Source organism: Poecilia latipinna, unplaced genomic scaffold (genome assembly GCF_001443285.1).
Source record: "Poecilia latipinna isolate Pla-1442-1.1 unplaced genomic scaffold, P_latipinna-1.0 Scaffold4940, whole genome shotgun sequence".
Classification (NCBI taxonomy): domain Eukaryota; kingdom Metazoa; phylum Chordata; class Actinopteri; order Cyprinodontiformes; family Poeciliidae; genus Poecilia; species Poecilia latipinna.
In genome coordinates, this window is record NW_015117556.1 from 1,007 (window position 1) to 15,691 (window position 14,685).

The 14,685-nt window shown below is 37.4% G+C and overlaps 2 protein-coding genes across 2 annotated transcripts; one reads left to right on the plus strand and one right to left on the minus strand.

Annotated features, from left to right (window-relative positions):
* Positions 1-838: 838 nt before the first annotated feature.
* On the plus strand, positions 839-5,486 carry LOC106943165 (sphingosine 1-phosphate receptor 3-like). Its single transcript, XM_015026510.1, has 3 exons — positions 839-861; positions 1,832-1,892; positions 2,456-5,486. The coding sequence occupies exon 3, from the start codon at positions 2,522-2,524 to the stop codon at positions 3,578-3,580; it is 1,059 nt and encodes a 352-aa protein (XP_014881996.1). The 5' UTR covers positions 839-861; positions 1,832-1,892; positions 2,456-2,521; the 3' UTR covers positions 3,581-5,486.
* A 1,686-nt stretch (positions 5,487-7,172) lies between these two features.
* Positions 7,173-13,702, minus strand: LOC106943163 (SHC-transforming protein 3-like). Its single transcript, XM_015026509.1, has 10 exons — positions 13,629-13,702; positions 12,770-12,889; positions 12,600-12,653; positions 12,359-12,410; positions 12,151-12,280; positions 11,395-11,548; positions 10,619-10,709; positions 10,324-10,515; positions 8,120-8,445; positions 7,173-8,039 (listed from the first exon to the last, which is right to left on the minus strand). The coding sequence occupies exons 2-10, from the start codon at positions 12,830-12,832 to the stop codon at positions 7,911-7,913; spliced, it is 1,191 nt and encodes a 396-aa protein (XP_014881995.1). The 5' UTR covers positions 12,833-12,889; positions 13,629-13,702; the 3' UTR covers positions 7,173-7,910.
* Between the last annotated feature and the right edge of the window lie 983 nt (positions 13,703-14,685).

Here is a 14,685-nt window from a genome sequence, read left to right on the forward strand (position 1 = left end):
AAGTATGCAAGACATCATGTTACGGTGAGATTACTCTTATGTTTGGATTAAAGATGTGTTCTCATATTTACAAAAATTTTATATCTTTTGTCGTTAGGGTTTTTAAAACATATTTGTAAAAAAAAAAAAAAAAAAAAAAAGATTCTATCTTTAGACATTTTTGCTGAATGATTTTGAGTGGAAACCAGGGTAAGCAGAAGTGGACCCACAGATGGATGGAGAGAAGATCCAAACTCCATGCAGAAAACCCCCGGTTTTTTCTGGTAAAGATGACTTCTCAAGAATTTAAGAGGAAATTACAACAGGTTGACTGCACTACATCTCAAAAATGACTGGCCCGCCAGCAAATAGAGGAAGTTGGTTTGTTGCATGTGTGGGACTACAGGCTGTAGTGGTTTAAAGTATTTTCGTGCAAATGAGAATTAGGTCCACGTAACATTGTCTCCAAAAATGGACAAACATAATGACAGATGGAAAATGAGTTTAGAAAACTTCTCTATTCCTCTCTGAACTTGCATTTCCTGTATCTGTAAACCTGCACTTCCTCCACAATGTTTTTTCATAAAATGTTCTGTCAAATACAATTTTACATGAAGTCGTCATGCCTGATTTGAAATAACCTAACAGTTTATGGACACAAAGTAGATGGAGACTTGACTCTGTTTGAACAACTGGCTTTTGTTTTCATGAGACTCCAGCCATCATAATACAGAGGACGGCAACAACTCTCGAGATAGAGGGAGGGAGGATGTGGGTGACTTTAGTGTGAAATATTTATAAATCACTTCCTTTATGAGTGTGTGAACAAACAATTACAAAGATTTCTTCATGAAGCACAAAGGACATGAAAAACACATTTCTGTAAGTACCTTTTATCCCATCTTCAATTACCAGATCGCATGGTGAAACTATGTTCAGACTTATATAGTGAAGCACAGCTGATTACAATGTTTTGCAATTTGTTCTGCTTATGTTGTCTGTTGCATGTAATTTGCAGAAAACAAGATTTTAACCAGGAAAAGCAGAAGAAAATGTGTAGAATTACCTCTAAAATTGTTGCAAATTGCCATATGTCTAATGGTGTAAAGTTCCGATGAAAAGCATTCATGCCCCTGAAACTTTTTTTATTTATTTATTTTTTTCAAATTGATCACATTACCATCACAAACAATTTAGTGTTTTTTTTAAAAAAAAATGTTTTTATTTAATAAAGCCACATAAAGTCATGATTAATTGCAAAGGTACTGCTGTCCTGGCTAATTTTATCTTCCATTTGCATTTCAATACTTTTATGCAAACCTAAATAAATAGGGAAATATTTAATTTTGCCACAAATACTACCGTCTCCTCATTAGTTAATAAAAATAAAAAAATCCACCAGTCATCCAAATATGTTTAATTCCTATATTTTCCTAATGTACTGTAATTTAAGGAGAATACACATTTATTGCATAATTTAGTTGAGGAGTGGTAAATAGAAATGCATTTATTTAGCATTGTTCCTCTTTAAAAGGAGGACAACTTTTTAGTAACTTTTGACGACACTGCGCTGCATGTGACCTGAAGATTGAAAGTAGAATCTGAATCTTTTTCACTGGTCAATTTTAATACCTAAACGCTTGAGTTTCAGGTGTTTTATTGTTTCATCGTCTGCTTGAAGTGAGTGTTTGTGAGTGAGCAGTGTAATGTTAGTGATGGCTTACTTTATCCGGAAAAGATTACCTTTCAGAATTTAAGGGGAAATTGCAACACAATGATCAGTCTTGTTTCAGGTTGACTGGCTCACAAGCATTTAGAAGAAGTTTGAACTTCTGGCTTTTATTTTCGTCAGATTCTCACCAGCACGATACAGAGGAAGACATCAACTCTTGATACAGAGGGACGGAACAACGGTAAGCTGAATAGTCAGCATACAGGCTCCATCTTCAATAACTCTTTGAAGAATCTGAATTAATGAGCTACAACATTTAAATTACGTTTGGGATTGATAAGGTATTTTTGAATTTGAATGGAAATAAAATTAAATCATATTTAATTTGTAAATATGCAAAATTAGAAAATTGGTTGCATGTCTATTCTGATATGTCAGTTGTAGAAGGCTTTAGTTGGCTTAAATTTATTTTACTCTACGACCTAGCTCAGAGGTAAGATTATTTACCGAGTTGATCAGTCAGACTCAATGCAGTCGGCCCATTGCAGTCATCCGCTTCACGTGATTACAATCAAAGCACTTCTAACAGCAAACTCAGTATGAGACTGACATTTTTAACGTTCAAACTTTTATTTGGTTGTATTCATAGTAAAAGAGGTTATGAAGCTAATTAGCTTCACTGTGGGGTTATTGTTTTCAAAAGATATGCTTGCTCTGACAAACTAACTTAGAGTGCCCACTGTAATTTACTGAATATGACTACCTACTTATAAATTCATGCAGTAATATTTTCCTCTGTTGCAGGTGTTGGTGGACTTTTGGGATACGGCTGAACTCTGACCTCTACAATCAGCAACTGGTATTCTGAAGATGAACATAATACTCCTTCACTACAACCACACTGGGAGGATGGGAAACCAGCAGATGAATCATGTGGACTTTCAAGTCATCATCTTCCTCATCATTTGCTGCTTCATCGTTCTGGAGAACCTCACCGTCCTGGTGGCCATATGGAGGAACCACAGGTTCCACAACCGGATGTACTTCTTCATTGGGAACCTGGCACTGTGTGACCTGCTGGCTGGAGTCTCCTACATGGTCAACTTGCTCCTCTCTGGGAATAAGACGTTTGATCTCTCACCGACTCTGTGGTTTATTAGAGAGGGCAGCACATTTGTAGCACTCAGTGCCTCCATCTTCAGTCTCTTGGCCATCGCCATAGAGAGACACCTGACTATGATCAAAATGAGACCTTATGATGCCAACAAGAACTACAGAGTGTTTCTGCTCATAGGGACCTGCTGGCTGATTGCTGTGATCCTGGGAGCTTTACCCATCTTAGGTTGGAACTGCATGGACAACCTCCATGACTGTTCCACAGTCCTGCCTCTGTACAGCAAGAAATACGTAGCTTTCTGCATCACAGTTTTCATAACCCTGCTTTTAGCCATGTCAGTTCTTTATGCTCGCATCTACATCCTTGTAAAATCCAGCAGCCAAAAGGTGAGTAAACACAGCAACTCTGAGCACGCTATGTCCCTTCTACGCACCGTCATCATTGTAGTCGGAGTCTTCATCGCCTGCTGGACACCCCTCTTCATCCTGCTCCTGGTGGATGTGGCGTCTGAGCAGCGCTTCCCAGTCCTCTACAAGGCTGACTGGTTTATAGCACTGGCTGTGCTCAACTCGGCCATGAACCCAGTCATCTACACTCTGGCCAGTCGCGAGATGAGACGGGCCTTCCTGGCTCTGGTTTGTGGCGTTTGCTACAAGATGAAGGCGTCGGTGAATGGGAGTGGGAACAGGCAGTCCCTTGAGCCGAGCCGGAGCAGGAGCAAATCATGGAGCAGTCAGAACAACCAAAACCAGCAAAGGGGCCAGGAGACGGACACTGGAACGAATAGAGAGGATGTTCAGGAGGGTGTTTAGAGTGATGGGAAAAACTGAGAGAAGAGTTGCAGAAATCAAACAAATGTGGAAAGATGCTTGAGAGATGAAGTCAGTTTAACACGAAGCAAATCCAGTATGAAGATTGGACTATGCAGTTGCTCCGGCACAGAAGTTTCACTTTGGTGACTAATGTTTACACAACTTAAGCATCTGTAATTGAGACCAGCACAGTTACTGAATGTACTAACTGTGCTGGTTTTGCCTTCTTGTCAAGTCCTGAAAGAAACCAAATACGTTCAAATGGGATCATTAAAATTGCAGGCAGATATTTAGAATATAAAGAAAGACCAATATTATTAACAGTGCATTTCCAGAGAACAGGTCATCTACACTCTGGTCAGTTGCGAGATGAGACGGGCCTTTCTGGCTCTGGTTTGTGGCGTTCGTGACAAGACGAAGACTTTTTGTGGACGTCAGTGGGAACAGACAGTTCCTGGAGCCTCGGCAAAGCTGGAAGAAATCATGGATCAGCCAGAACAAACCAAAACCAGAATGAACAGAGGGGTTTGGAGACACACACACACCCCAGTGAGGTCTCACAGATGTCTGGAACAAGAGTACCCTCAGAAGGGGCATCAGGACCACGGAGAAGACTGAAAAAAGGGTGCAAGTTAACCAGAATTAGGAACAAGCTCTTTTTCCTTCTCTTGGTGGATGTGCCAGCACTGCCCAAGCCTCTTCAAGGCCGACTGGTTTACTGGACCGGCTGAGGTCAACCCTACACTTTGGCCATTAAATTCAGATGGGAATTTTCTGGCACCTGTTTGTGGCATTTGCTGCATTTCTTTGGTTACCAACAAATGCTTCAACAGCATGAGCTTATCTAAAGGAGCCAGATATGGTTTTTATATGAAAGCACATCTGCTACTTAGGGAAAATGTGTTTTAAAAAATGCCAAAAGCTGCATCTGACACCAAAGAAAAAGAATCTTAGTCGTAAGAAACACAAGAGAGATTATACACATTCACAATTTTATTGCCAAACAGTCATACAGAATAATGACAAACCCATACAACTAAAAGATTAAACATCTGTAAACATCATTTGGACTCGTTTTTATTTCGTACTTTTAAATATAGCTGTCCCGAAATAGTGTTTTTCTGTGACTCCCTCTGTCATTAATGTATAACCCAGAAAGAATGACATTTATAATACATATTAATAGTGAGGGAAAGAGACCAAGAGAAAGTGAGAACACTAGTCTCAAGCAGCAACACGCAGCAGGGCAAAAACAACCTCCAGTGAACAGGCATGCCCCATTGAAGATCAGCTATTGCACACTGAAGGGAGAGAAAAGAAAACACCATTTGTACAAATTAAAGGCACATTTCAGTCAAGAGAAATCTGGAAAGACGCCATCAGTGTCCAAGCATTTTTTTTTTAGTCGAGTAGATTCTTTACATTGCAGAGCTAATAAGGTTCAGTCTGTTACATTCAAGTATGAAGCCGTTTTCACTTTCTTCAAAATGTTGTCCAATTTGCTTGATTTTTTTTTTGTTTTATTTTTTTAGAAAATTTAGTATTGTTCCCTTTTGCAAGTTCTCAAGTTTGCTGGAAAATTTAGTCACAAACATTGCAGAAGAAAGAGATGTAAAGAAGTAAAAGTGTTTTATAGTATGCCAAAGGTCCATGACCAAACAGGTTGCTGTGCGGTTCCTGTACTATACACACCTTCTTGCAGCAAAACACAGGCACATTATATTACATTGCATCTGTCTTGTCAAACTCATTGAACACGTACTTGTTTTGGTACAACTCAAGTGGTCGAGTGCATTTCAAATACAATGCCCCATTCATTTGGTATCCATCAGTCCTGACAACAGTAAGAATGAAGCCATTTGAAAAGAAAAAAAGAAAGAAAAAAACAGGCATTTTCCAGAGCAGCTGCAGATCATTTCCACTAACCCCATCAAAATTTGGGTTTCTTTCTTCATGAAATAGTAAGACTCAACACTGAACTGTTTATAAGATCAATTGTTTACAGATGGCATTGACTCTGAAATGGAACGACTCTGAAAATGAACAAATACTCAAAAGGTACCATTATGGCACCTAGTGGCTGAAGTATATATATGGGTAGGCATAGGCTGGCTCGCATTACCAGAGAAAGTGGAGGCATAACTTCAGTTTCTCCAGCAGTTTTCAGAAACGGTTGGGAAGCAACAAATCCGACTGAAAGCTGGCTACCTTTACAAAGTTTGATTAAATTAACCCATTATTATGGCAAAATAAAACATGGCAAAAACATAATATTCTGGGGAATAATTGCCTGAACAACTACTGACAGTGATGTTTTCTCTACATTTTTAATCATACATAGATATTAAAGCGTATTTTAGCAACAGACAGAATAATTCTTGCGTTCAGTTTAAAGGTAAAAGAAATTGAAGCATAGTACTGTATGTCCCTGTATTTTAACACACCTTACCATTGTTCGTCTATTTTTCTGTGTATTTTTATATGTTTACTAGAAGTGTAGTCCTGTTTTACTAAGACTAAAAAAAGAGCAGTGGAATGAACTTATTGAATTTGGGGAATCTAGATCTTTACCAAATGAGCTATGAGTTTACAAGACTTTTCTGGTTTACCAGCTGTGGTTTTACCATCATTTCTAAGTAATTACTGATTATATTTTTCCTCGAAACAAAAAATGAATTCATCAAATGCCTCAGATATTCTGCCAACACAGCGTAATCTCCGTTTAATCAGCAATGGAGGGGCTACCTCTGTAGGAGAGTGCCGCAGTTCTGGTTGGAAATTAGGATCCTAACGCTTCATTAAAAGGGAGCTGAACTTTATTTCTGGTGATCTAAACAAAAAATAAAAAGTTTTGTCAATGTACTCCCTCTACTGCTCGAATGTAAAAACACCATCTGCAACTGAAGTACAAGTATGTATATGGTTTTTACCTCTCTACTCCATCTAAAAAACAGAATATTTGGAAAGACATTTTTACCATAATATCTCATTAGGTAAAAATGATTTAATTCATTCATACTAAAACAAAACCAAGCAGTCTTTAAATTTGCTTCTGGCATTTTAGCACAATCTACAGACTTTGTGGATTTTTATTTTCTTTATTGAAAGCTTAGACCACCTTTAGACCCAACTAGCAGTTTTGTGTGAGCTAAACCTAAATATGTAGGTCCAAATAAGGGCTATGTATGGACTTAACACTGACCAGCCCATGCCTAGTCATGATTAACACATTGAATCTATGCAGTTGTAGTTTCAATAAGTGCTAGTGAATAATCTGTTCTAGCTTTAGTTGATGTGAAAGCAACATTTCCATTAATGACACCTTGAAACAGTGAGCACTCATCTAGTACGACTGAAACAGAGCTCTGATTGTGCTATTCATGTGTGATCATTCAAAAAAAAAAAAAAAAAAAACCCTTTTTAAAAAGTTCACCCAAAGAGCCGAGTGTGTTCATTTAAAATGTGAGGATATTAAACTGTATGAATCAAGCACCAAAAACTAATCACTGACAACACCTAAAAGTCAGAGAAAACCAATTTAAAAAAAACCCCCGGGTTAAAAAACAGATTTTTTTTTTTTTTTTTTTTTTTAACAGTGTCAGCATACACAAGCACCTCCTTTCAAATGACGGGGAATTCAAGGTCTACGAACACGAGAACAATTGATTTGAAGTCATGCGGCTGCAGTGACACAAGGAAATACTTTATAATTGTATTTTAAAAAAAGGCCGATCTCTAAAGCCATTGACTGCAGGATGAAAAGGTGTCTGTTTGCTCCCCGACACTGACAACACATTCGGCTTCAATCTCCAACAAAAGTAGCTTTCATATGGAGACTAATAAATCAAGCTGTCACACTAATGGTCAGTTTCAGGGCATTTTTATTTTTTTATTTGAATTTATTTAAAAGAGCCTTTTCTGATTCTTCAACCACTGAGTCAACATGTTCAGTAGAAATATGGTTGTGCTTGACAGACAAAACTTAGTTTAGAGTTTATTTTTAAAATATTCTTGCCTCTTTGAGGTTTTATTTGCACTGCGTCTAAACTACAAGAACAATTTGTCGCTTTATTGTTTCTTTAAACACCAAATCAAAGTATCAAGTCCAAATGCACTGATTTTTCTTCTCAAAAATATAGCATTTCAGTCATCACAACAAAATAGCAATTCTATAAATAGTTTTCCTTAATCCTTAACAAATCTCGAGTACTCCAGTGACTCCAGTAAAGCAGGTCAGTGTTGAGCACATTGAGCCTTTTGCAGGCATCTTCCAGTTCCAGGAGGAGAGCGCATCTAAAGGCCCTCTGCTTCCCATCAGGCATTTCAAATATCACAATTTCCTTTCAACAGGCTGATGGAGACAGAGTTCACTCCCAGCTGAGACAATTGGCAAATTGTTGTCACGGTGATGGCCAATAAGGTGGCTAATGCTGTCAAATATATGATCTTTTGTCCGTACCTTTGAAACAGAAGAAAACAGGCGTTAAGAATCAGTTTTGGTTTCATGCTCCAAAACCAGCTTTTGTATCCTGTTCTTACCGTGCCTTCGGGGTCCACAAGCAGTAAATGTTTGGAGAGTCCATTGTGCATACCAGTCAGAACGTAGGACCCTGGGTTGGTAGTGCTCGTGCGGACAAGGAAGTCCCCATCGCTCTTAAGCAGTTTCTCAGCATCACGGCGGCTCATTTTGCCATGGTACCACATCTGGCCTTCCAGCTCCTCTTGTGCGCGGAAAGCCAAAGATCGGACAAGGAGAGGGCTGGAGTTGTCAACAGAAGCTGCCTTCTGAAGGTTGGACACTTGAGTCTGGGACTGCCCTGGGGCCAGTGGCTGGGACTGGGACTGAATGGCTTCCTCAAAGGGCTCTAGTGCATGAGAGAAAAGTTAGAGTCACGACAGAAAATTGAAGTTCAGAAGATTGTAAAAATATTTCCGCATTGCGTCATTTACGGGAAGTTGGCAGACCAATCTAGGAAGGTTCAGCACTGTTCCATGTATATCCATTAGTAGATAATGGCTCAGTGCAGTTTACTGGAGTCCCAAAGTCTGAGAAATGGCTTGTAACCATTTGTCGTCAGAACAGTTTGCAGTTTCCACCGTGTTGACTGAAATTTAATTCAACTTCCCAAAAATTGTGTTGAAAGTTCACTCATGATTTTACAAGGGGGTGATTATATCTTTCACATAAGGTCAGTGGTTTATATTTTGGTTTTACAATTTGCTCAGATTATCTTAGCCTTTTGTTGAAATCTGATTAGTGATAAGGGCAAAAACAGAAGAAATCAGTATGGGAACAAATTCTTTGTCATACGACGATATAAAAATCAGTAGTCAAGTCAAATTGGGGGTTAAAAGGAGGAAAGAATAAAGCCATAAAACATTAACACGGTTATCTTCTTATCTTTTTGCTGACATGATGTAATTAAATAAGACATGCATAAAGAGGTAAAGCTGTGAACTGCTGTAATTATTTTAATTACAGCAACCTCTGCATTTAATGGCACCCCTGGTAAAGATGTTTAAAAATCCTTAAAATAAATGTACCTTTTATTACAGTAGCATAATTTATCATGACTTAACTTTTTATTCAAGTATGTTCACTGAGGTAGTCAAGTCCCACATTGAGACAAGCATTATTTTTTTTTAAATCCAACTTTTTTACAAAATCCTGCTGAAGGGGCTGCATTTTCGTTTTACTAGTAGATTAAAACAAGATTTTATTTAAATGCCCTGATGCATCAGATTGTCTATGTACTATATGAAAGTTTCCAGGGCCTTTGGAAGAGAAACGGGTTTAAAGAATCATGTACATCTACCATCCTGAATGTCATCTTAACATGTCTTTCATTTTGAAGTGTGGGCAAGAGAAATGGACCTCCATCATATCATATAAGACCAGGAAAAAAGCTAGTTATAGATGCCTAAATTCTCAAAAGTTTGAGAAAAAAAAAAAAAAAATCTTGCTAATCAATTTTAACATAAGTATTATATTTAAATGTCAAAAGCATTTATTTCAAGGGTTTTCTGTTCATCTTAAAACAGTAGTACCAATACATGTATAATAGCACAGTTTTATAAAGCAAAAAAAACTTTATACATAGATGATTTTGGCTTTAATTAGGTTTACCAGCTACTGATAACAGTTCTCATATACATATAACTACAAATGACTTACCAGCAATTATTTCTGGACAAATACTCAGTTATACACCCGACATGAGAGCTAAATATGAAAGAGGGCAAATAAGTAGTAAAATAAAGTGATTCAATGGCCCAGACAAATCTCAGACCTAATATGCACCAGTAACACTGAAACATTGATGGGTCAAAAAAATGCCCAAACCTCAATGGTCCTATGCAGAACCTATAAAGACAAGAGGTCTAATTCCATCAGCAAAACTGTGGCAGGCAATATTGAACACTGTTATTTGTTGTGGTCTTCAAACCACAACAAATTCAGTAACTTGGAACTATAAGTTACCAAATTATATGTAGGGCTTAATTTTTGACTGCCTTAAAAAAAAAACAGCTGCAAGAAAACTAGCTCAAACTACAGAACTTTGACAAGAGCTTTTAACTTGTAAGGTCTTTGTATTTTAATCAACACAATTGAACCAATCTCTTCCAAAAATATTGGGCTGAAAAAAATTGACTTTTCAAAGCATTCCAAGTTAGAATCATCTAATTTTATTATGCAAAACCAATGGTAACTAAACATTAAATAGAAATTAATCAAGTCTTACTCATGTCAAACAGGTCCTTCTGGGGGCTCTCTTTGCCTGCCTCTACTATGCCCTTTGTAGCATTTTCTGCTTCAGCCTGGAGAGCTGCAAGCACCTGGGCATCAATCTGCTGGGTGTTCACGTACATGGGCATCTCCACTGCTTTAGGTGTCTGACCTTTATTCTCTGGGAAACCGCTGATATCAAAAGATCCTGAATATTGAAAGGAACAAAGCCAAAGTCAGCCTGCTAAAGTGACAACATGGTCCAGGAGTAAAGATGTGCTTACTGTACTGGAGTGTTTGGTGGTTCCTACCCTGCTGCAGGAAGATGGCTTTCCTTTCATCAGCCCAGTTTTCACAATGCCGTCCCTGGTAGTACGTCTGATCCACCGAGCCCGGACCAGTCTGATCAAACGCACAAGCAGTGAATTTATTTTTCAACAAATACACATACAAATCGTAGGACATTGTCACACCTAAATGTTTCAGAATACATTTTAATCATCAATAACCTGGATAAATACAGAATTTGTTTTTTAAATGATGTTCTTAATAAGAGGAAGTATGTATATTTGCCCTTGTTAAATTATGCATTAAATGTGAATAGCCCTTTCTATTGGGAAGTTGAGAACTGACCAGGACAAAATGACACATGGAAACGTTCCAAGACAAAATGTTGGAATGTTTTAGAAGGTGTGTGTCCCCTTATGTCACATAAAACAACAATGTTTTGGGGGAAAGATTGTACTGACAGTCAAACATTTTGATGGAGCCATTTTTCAGCATCAAGAACTGTTATTGCAACTGTAATTTGTGCTTTGCACCAAAATGATAAAGTTTGTCACCTTAAGCTTGAGAACAAAGTTATCTTTGTCTGATATGACATTCTGTAACAGTCTGAAACATTTAAGTCAACTAAAAACACAGACACTACTTTTTAATGGCATTGTAGTCTCACATCAATAGCATATAAAGACAAAAAGACTGCCATCTCAGCAAATTTTTTAAATGAGGTGCCGATTTATTTATTTTTTTAAGACAAAACCCGTCCACGATTGTTTTATGGTGCTTTAGAATATCAATCTTCTACCTGGCCGCCTTCAGATGCTGCGTTCTGATTCGTCAGTCGAGAATCAATAAAGCCTCCTTGGGGTGGCATTTTGCCAGGGATGTTGTTATAATAAGGATGTCCTGTTGACTCCTCTTCTTCCTCTGTCCATGCCAACTCCTCCATGTTTAATACTCTGGGGGGAAAAAAAAAAAAAGCATTAAACATGGAAAACCATTAAATATATATGTAAAGCAGAACCTAAATGCTGAAATTGAACAAACAAATGTTTCTTAAAAGTTATGGTTTCACCTCAAGAAAAGTTTATTCACCGTAATGTTAACACTGAATTCATATGAAGCTTACAATTTCTATTTCAACCTTATTAAAAATATTTTCAGTGTTTTATTACTTTTGAAGACACCAATTTCACCTTTCAAATCACAAAACAATGTTTATTGGGGCCAACTTACAGAAGATCTTGTTCAAAATTTGTAACTGTCTTTTTTACTTTTATTACAGGTTCAGCTTAAGTTTTATTTGAAATAGTCCAGCATCTAGAAAGTAGTGAAATGTCTGTCCATTTAATCCATCCATTTGACAAGGGAAATTTTAAAATCAAATCAAAGACAAAGCAGGTCAATTAAATCTAAATCATTGTAAAAATTTATAAAATAGAAAATTAAGAAAAACTAGGAAAAAAAAAATCTTTCAAATATCCATTTTCTTTTTTCTAAATAGCCATATTTTTCCAGACCTGTATAAGAACAATTCAAACATTGATATTGAACTTCTTACCTGTCATGGACTGAGGACATCTTGCTTGAGGGACACTGCAGGTACTGCTGGAAGCGAAGGTCAAACGCCTGGCCGATGGTGCTGATAACATCCTGAGCGAGCCCGTCGGAGCATTCGAGGATGTGACATGCTGAGAAGAGTCAGATTACAGCAGTAAAGAACATGCTCACATTAGACCGTTTTATGAATGTCAGAAATGCGTCCTCACCTCTTCTGTTGACCGGGTCCTTTGCTACATAGGCAACATAATCTGTTGTATCCTACAAGAATAAATGATAACTTGGTAAATTTCACTGATATACTGCCAATACATTGAAATAGGTCAATATCATGTGGTAAGTTGTATTTGACAGAGTGAGGTAATTTGCACTAAATTGCAGATATAAATTGCAGATATTCTTTAAAACATCTATGTTGGTAAACTGAAAATTAATGCTGGAAATACTTACAGGATCTCCACCTGATGCAAAGGAGATAGACTGCATGTGATGGTTGGCAATGATCTGGCAGAAGAAAAAACAAATTCATTTGTAAACTGAATATTTTGTGCACATACAAATTGTTGTGAAATAAAGTTTAAAAGTCAAAATGAGTTAATTTTGGATTGTTGGAGACTGACCTGTTTGCAGTCAGGGGTCATTAGGTTGAGGCTACTGGTGGAGATGTTCAGGTTGATGGACATGCCAGCAAACTGGAGATTACTCTTGCCTAAAATGTTGGACAGGGCTTTGGATGGTGGCTAAATGGAGCAGGGGAAGAAATACAGAGATGGAAGAAAAAATTTTATCGTTTCATGCAAACTAGAAAAAAAAACCCTCAACTTAAATATTTCTGACCCCCCCACCTTAAACTTTTAAGAAACTCAAACCACCACAACGAAAAATCTCCAGTCTGAATCTGATGCCAAATATAACATTCATCTCATTTAAAAGAAGGTTTTTAAAAGAGAGTGGGCAGATTAAAAAGGACATAGTTATTTAAGATACTCCGTTTTATGTCACAATCACGCGTTTGTCACACATCCACAGGAACATCATCTAATATCAGAACCTCATTCAGAGAAATTAGATGGTACTCATTCTGTTTTTGTTATATTCCCTTTTCTGACATTTGAGGAAGCTTTAGAGAGCAGAATAATGCTTCACATTAAGGCCCACAAACAGAATCCACTCACACACACTGCAGCTCAGCCTCCTGATCAGATATTGTGAACTACATGAGTCACTAAGCACTGTGCAATACATCGTGGGCTGAAGCTACGCCCACGCAGACATGGCGCCATTCGTCTTCATCTCCCTTCTTTGCCTCATTTCACATACAGGAAGGTAAAAAGGAGTGGGGGCAAAACATACAGAGGGGTGCTATAAATAAACCACAGAAGGGCAAATGAATATCCAATGTCCTTTACTCTTCAAACTACTGAGCAGTTTGCGTATATTCTTCGGGGATCTGGATGGCGTTTCCATTTGTCGGCATACCTTTCTTTTCCGCAGCGCTCCTTTGGTCCCAGGAACTGCTTCACACACCAGGCTGATAGCTTCCCTGCAGGGAGGGTAAGAGGACAACCATGTTCAGCGTCATCAGCAATAACATGGATCATATTCCCATTGTTACTTACTGAAAATCAGTTACTATTGTGCTATTTATCCAAAACAGATTTTTTATTTTAGTTTTGATCATTTCAAATTTAAATCCACTTTAAAACCATTCAATATTTAAATTAATGTAGAGCTATAGTAATGAATGAATAAATCATAAGAGTAGTTTTTTTTTTGACGCAAGATATTACAACACTATATAAAAAAAAATAAGAATAACGAAACAAGTCATTATGAAAGGTGATGCAACAATAAATTTCCTGCAAGTTTTTAGCAAAGAATTTTTTCTCTAATGTAGTCCTGCCTACATTAAAGGACCATGTTTAGATTCAAGTCATTTCAATGCATTTTTTTTCCACCAACTTTGAAGATACTTAACTTTTGTGCATATGACCGTCATTACACAGATTAAAATGTGTTCGAGTTAACGTGTTCATCTTCTAAATACCTATGCTTCAGACAGGCACTACATTGTGCTTGTCCACAAGTTAGAAAAAGCTGTTGAATTAGCTGGAAATGAAGAAATGGGATTACGTTTCAGACTTTCATACACTTTTGAGCAAGTAAGAATTCATACACAGAAGACAAGCACATGAATTACATGATTAACAATAGGACTAATTTAATAAGAAATGTGCACAATTCAAAAATAAGAGACTTATCTTTCTGATAAATCTAATAACTCGTCTCCTGTAACTTTTTTTTTTTTGCCTGACATTCTGAACAAAAGAGGCTAATCATGCGACGGTGGGGCTACAGCGACAGCTTTCCAAACCAATGATGCAAAGCTCAGGAAGTCATGCAGAAAAGTGGACAAGACAAACTAATTCCCATCAGGCTTTGTTTCACTGCACATCAGTAACAAACTTCAAACATACTTATGGAGTCACAGAAACCTCCAAGTGAACAAATAGTTTACATCAATAAAAAAATGATT